At 46.0% G+C, this 1,535-nt stretch overlaps 1 gene segment (V, D, J or C); it reads right to left on the bottom strand.

The window, feature by feature from the left end:
• Positions 1–445: 445 nt before the first annotated feature.
• Positions 446–1,171, bottom strand: LOC112968454. The segment is given in 2 exon segments: positions 446–954; positions 1,072–1,171. Coding segments are annotated over 2 exon segments (420 nt in total).
• Between the last annotated feature and the right edge of the window lie 364 nt (positions 1,172–1,535).

Raw genomic sequence — 1,535 nt, 5'->3', positions numbered from 1 at the left:
GACGGGGAATGAAGCTCTTCTCTGGACACATTTGGTGAGGAATCGTGTCAATGAAATTAGCCTTCCTGGGATGCTTACAGGAGTTTGTAGTGACTGAAAGGAAAGGAGGACAAGAGAAATCTAGGAGGGAGGATGTGGAAGAGAGGGGATGTGCAAGATCATCTGGTCTTCTCTCCTTGATTTAGTTCCCTATCTTTCTTTTTTCTCAGGGCAAAATACTGAGGGCATGGAGAAATGTTTYTCTCCGTGCACCAGGGGTTCTCATCATGACGGGAAAGTGGTCCTTTTACAACTAACATTTGTTCACRCACACAGACATGTTGTGTTCACGCCACGTGAATACTTTCCATACAATCAAGTCTTCATCTGAACAGCTAAGCTCCATATATCTGCCCTAAAGTCACAGGGACTCTCCATTTTCTGGACGTTACGGATCTCTGTAAGCATCACAGTACTGTCCTGATTATTAACATCACCTATTTCAAAGCAGCAATGAGAAGTTGTTGTTTTTCCTATGCCGCTGCAGGCAGCAGTTTGAGAGGGGAGGAATAGGGAAGTAACTGCATTTTGGCACAGTTCAGAGCTTGTGGTTCAGAGTGCAAAATGGCTTTTTGTAYGGCTTATCTTTACCCTTCTGATGCTGTGATTCTTGATAAAACCAATAGGCACAATAATAAACGCCAGAATCCTTTGGAGTTAAATMATCTATTYGGAGARTATAGAMGGGCTCACTMGRAYGTTTCTGAACCTTAAACTTCCAGCTACTGCCACTGTCATCAAATGTAGGTGTCTGTCCTGAAACATACAGAATCCTCTGCGGCGGCTGTCCAGGACGCTGGTGGTACCAGTGAATGTAGGTATTGGTGTCTATTCTGCATGCCATACTGGCTGARSTSTKCTCCACCTTSCTCAGCAGCTCCGGGCTTTGTTGTGGGATTGCTTGTGCATCTCCACCTACAAGAGAAAGTGGAGAAATTGGGTGATGGGATGAAGATGCCAGATTTTGGAACGAGGATTCTCTTCTCAGAACTGAGCACRTGCGAAGAGGAGGAGAAGGGAAAAAGGACTTACGGGACCAAAACGAAGTTACCAGAAGGACTGGCAGCAGCAACATGCTGCCTGCGGGGGGTTAAACCTAGAACTGAACTCAAGGCAGAAACACTGTAAAGCCCTTTAGGTAGAAAGAGAGCAGAGCAACTGGGAGGAGGAAATGACTCATCTGGTACATCTAATGGCAGTTCTCCAACTTGTTGCCACGGAGGGTTACATCTACTGACAAGCTAAAACACAGYGGGAATGGTGTAGAGAGGTGCTCAAATACTCAACCTGAAATCCATTTTGTTCTGCTCTCTACCACATTCCTCTCCAACTTACATGCAAATCCTGCTAAGCACACACACACAGCAGCTCCAAATGTCCAGTCCCACCCTTCCCAAAGATGTCCACCTCTCCTTAGACACCCCAAGACTCTCCTGAAAGCACTTCTCACCAGCCTGCCCTAACAAATACTGCCTGCTTTTGTGGCACAAATGGGA

Source organism: Apteryx rowi, unplaced genomic scaffold (assembly GCF_003343035.1).
Source record: "Apteryx rowi isolate R43461 unplaced genomic scaffold, aptRow1 scaffold_3171, whole genome shotgun sequence".
NCBI lineage: Eukaryota > Metazoa > Chordata > Aves > Apterygiformes > Apterygidae > Apteryx > Apteryx rowi.
Note: the sequence above shows the minus strand (reverse complement) of the source record. Positions and strands in the feature narration are given on the sequence as shown.